The 1,564-nt window shown below is 73.0% G+C and overlaps 1 protein-coding gene across 1 annotated transcript in view; it reads left to right on the top strand.

Annotated features, from left to right (window-relative positions):
* Positions 1 to 106: 106 nt before the first annotated feature.
* Positions 107 to 1,564, top strand: part of EMIHUDRAFT_456050 (hypothetical protein) — a 3,114-nt gene continuing 1,656 nt past the window's right edge. The window contains exon 1 of the mRNA XM_005784942.1: positions 107 to 1,227. Within this exon, the coding sequence (XP_005784999.1) occupies positions 260 to 1,227 (968 nt within the window). The 5' untranslated portion in view covers positions 107 to 259. The remainder of the gene's footprint in view (positions 1,228 to 1,564) is intronic.

Genomic DNA, 1,564 nt, shown 5'->3' with positions numbered 1-1,564 from the left:
CCAGGTGCATTTTAGAGGTTCCGCGTCCCTTGTGGCAAGCACACCAAGTCAATTAATTTCAGCGCTGGGGGGGATCCTCCCTCCCCCCCCCCTTCTATCCCCGCAGGTGTACAAGCAGATTGGCGAGACGCCTCCTGACGTCGAGCGGCCGGAGCTGCTCGCCGCCGCCTTCGCTGCCACGCAGGCCCTCCTCAAGGCCGGCACGCTCCGCGCTGGCCACGACGTCTCCGACGGCGGTCTCCTCACCGCCGCCCTCGAGATGGCATTCTCGGGAGACCGCTCCCTCTCCCTCGACGTGCCGGCGGCCGGCGCGTCGCCCCTCGCCCCCCTCTTCGCCGAGGAGGTTGGTCTCCTCCTCGAGGTCGCGCCGGCGGACGAGGCGGCCGTCCTCGCAGCCTACGCTGCGGCGGGCGTGCCTTGCGCTCGGGTCGGCTCCACAAAGCCGCGCGGCACGCCCGTGGAGGTTTCCGTCGGCGGCGCCGAGCTGCTCCGCGCGGGCGTGAGCGAGCTGCGCGACGCGTGGGAGTCGGGGTCCTTCGAGCTCGAGAAGCTGCAGTGCGCGCCCGCCTGCGTCGCCCAGGAGCAGGCCGGCCTCGCCAAGCGGCACGCGCCGCAGTGGAGCCTCTCCTTCACTCCGGCGCCCACGGCGCTGCCCGCGAACGACAAGCGGCCGCGCGTGGCGGTCCTCCGGCAGGAGGGCACGAACGGCGACCGCGAGATGGCGGCGGCGCTGCACGCGGCGGGATGCGCGCCGTGGGACGTCTCGATGTCCGACCTCGCCGGCGGCGCCGTGGCGCTCGACGCCTTCCGCGGCGTCATCTTTTGCGGCGGCTTCTCTTACGCGGACGTGCTCGACTCGGCCAAGGGCTGGGCCGCGACGATCAAGTTCGACGAGCGGCTCTCTGCGCAGTTCGAGGCCTTCCGCAACCGGCCCGACGCCTTCTCGCTCGGCGTCTGCAACGGCTGCCAGCTGATGGCGCTGCTCGGCTGGGTGCCCGGCGGCGAGCCCATCCCGGAGGCGGAGCAGCCGCGCTTCGTGCACAACTCGTCTGGCCGGTTCGAGTCGCGCTGGAGCGCCGTCAAGGTCGCTCCTTCGCCCGCCGTCCTCCTCCAGGGCATGGAGGGCTCGAGCCTGGGCGTGTGGGTCGCCCACGGCGAGGGACGCGCGCACTTCCCGCGCGAGGACTCGCTGCAGGCCGTGCTCAAGGGCAGCCAGGCTCCGCTCCGGTGCGCCGCCCGAGACGCACTCTCCGCCGACCACGCACTCCCCGCCCCGCGCGCACTCCCCGCCCCCTCGCGATGATGTCCACTTCACTTGGGCGACTCCCCGTGGGCCGCAAACATCAAGCTCAACAGGACTGAGCGCGCCCCGCGTCCCCGCCCCTCCGCCCCGCCCCCCCGCCCCGCCCCCCCGGAGCGCACCCTATTGGCACGCTGGCGCAGCGGCACTCCCGAGGCTGCCCCGGTTACTAAGGGTGCGCGTCAGCGATGCGCGTCCTAATCCTTGGCCTGGCCGCTCCCCGTCGGCCGCGCCAAGTGCAACTCGCCAGCCACAGCCTCCTCC

Source organism: Emiliania huxleyi (assembly GCF_000372725.1).
Source record: "Emiliania huxleyi CCMP1516 chromosome Unknown EMIHUscaffold_166, whole genome shotgun sequence".
Taxonomy (NCBI): domain Eukaryota; phylum Haptophyta; order Isochrysidales; family Noelaerhabdaceae; genus Emiliania; species Emiliania huxleyi.
This window is presented reverse-complemented; position numbering and strand designations above follow the sequence as displayed.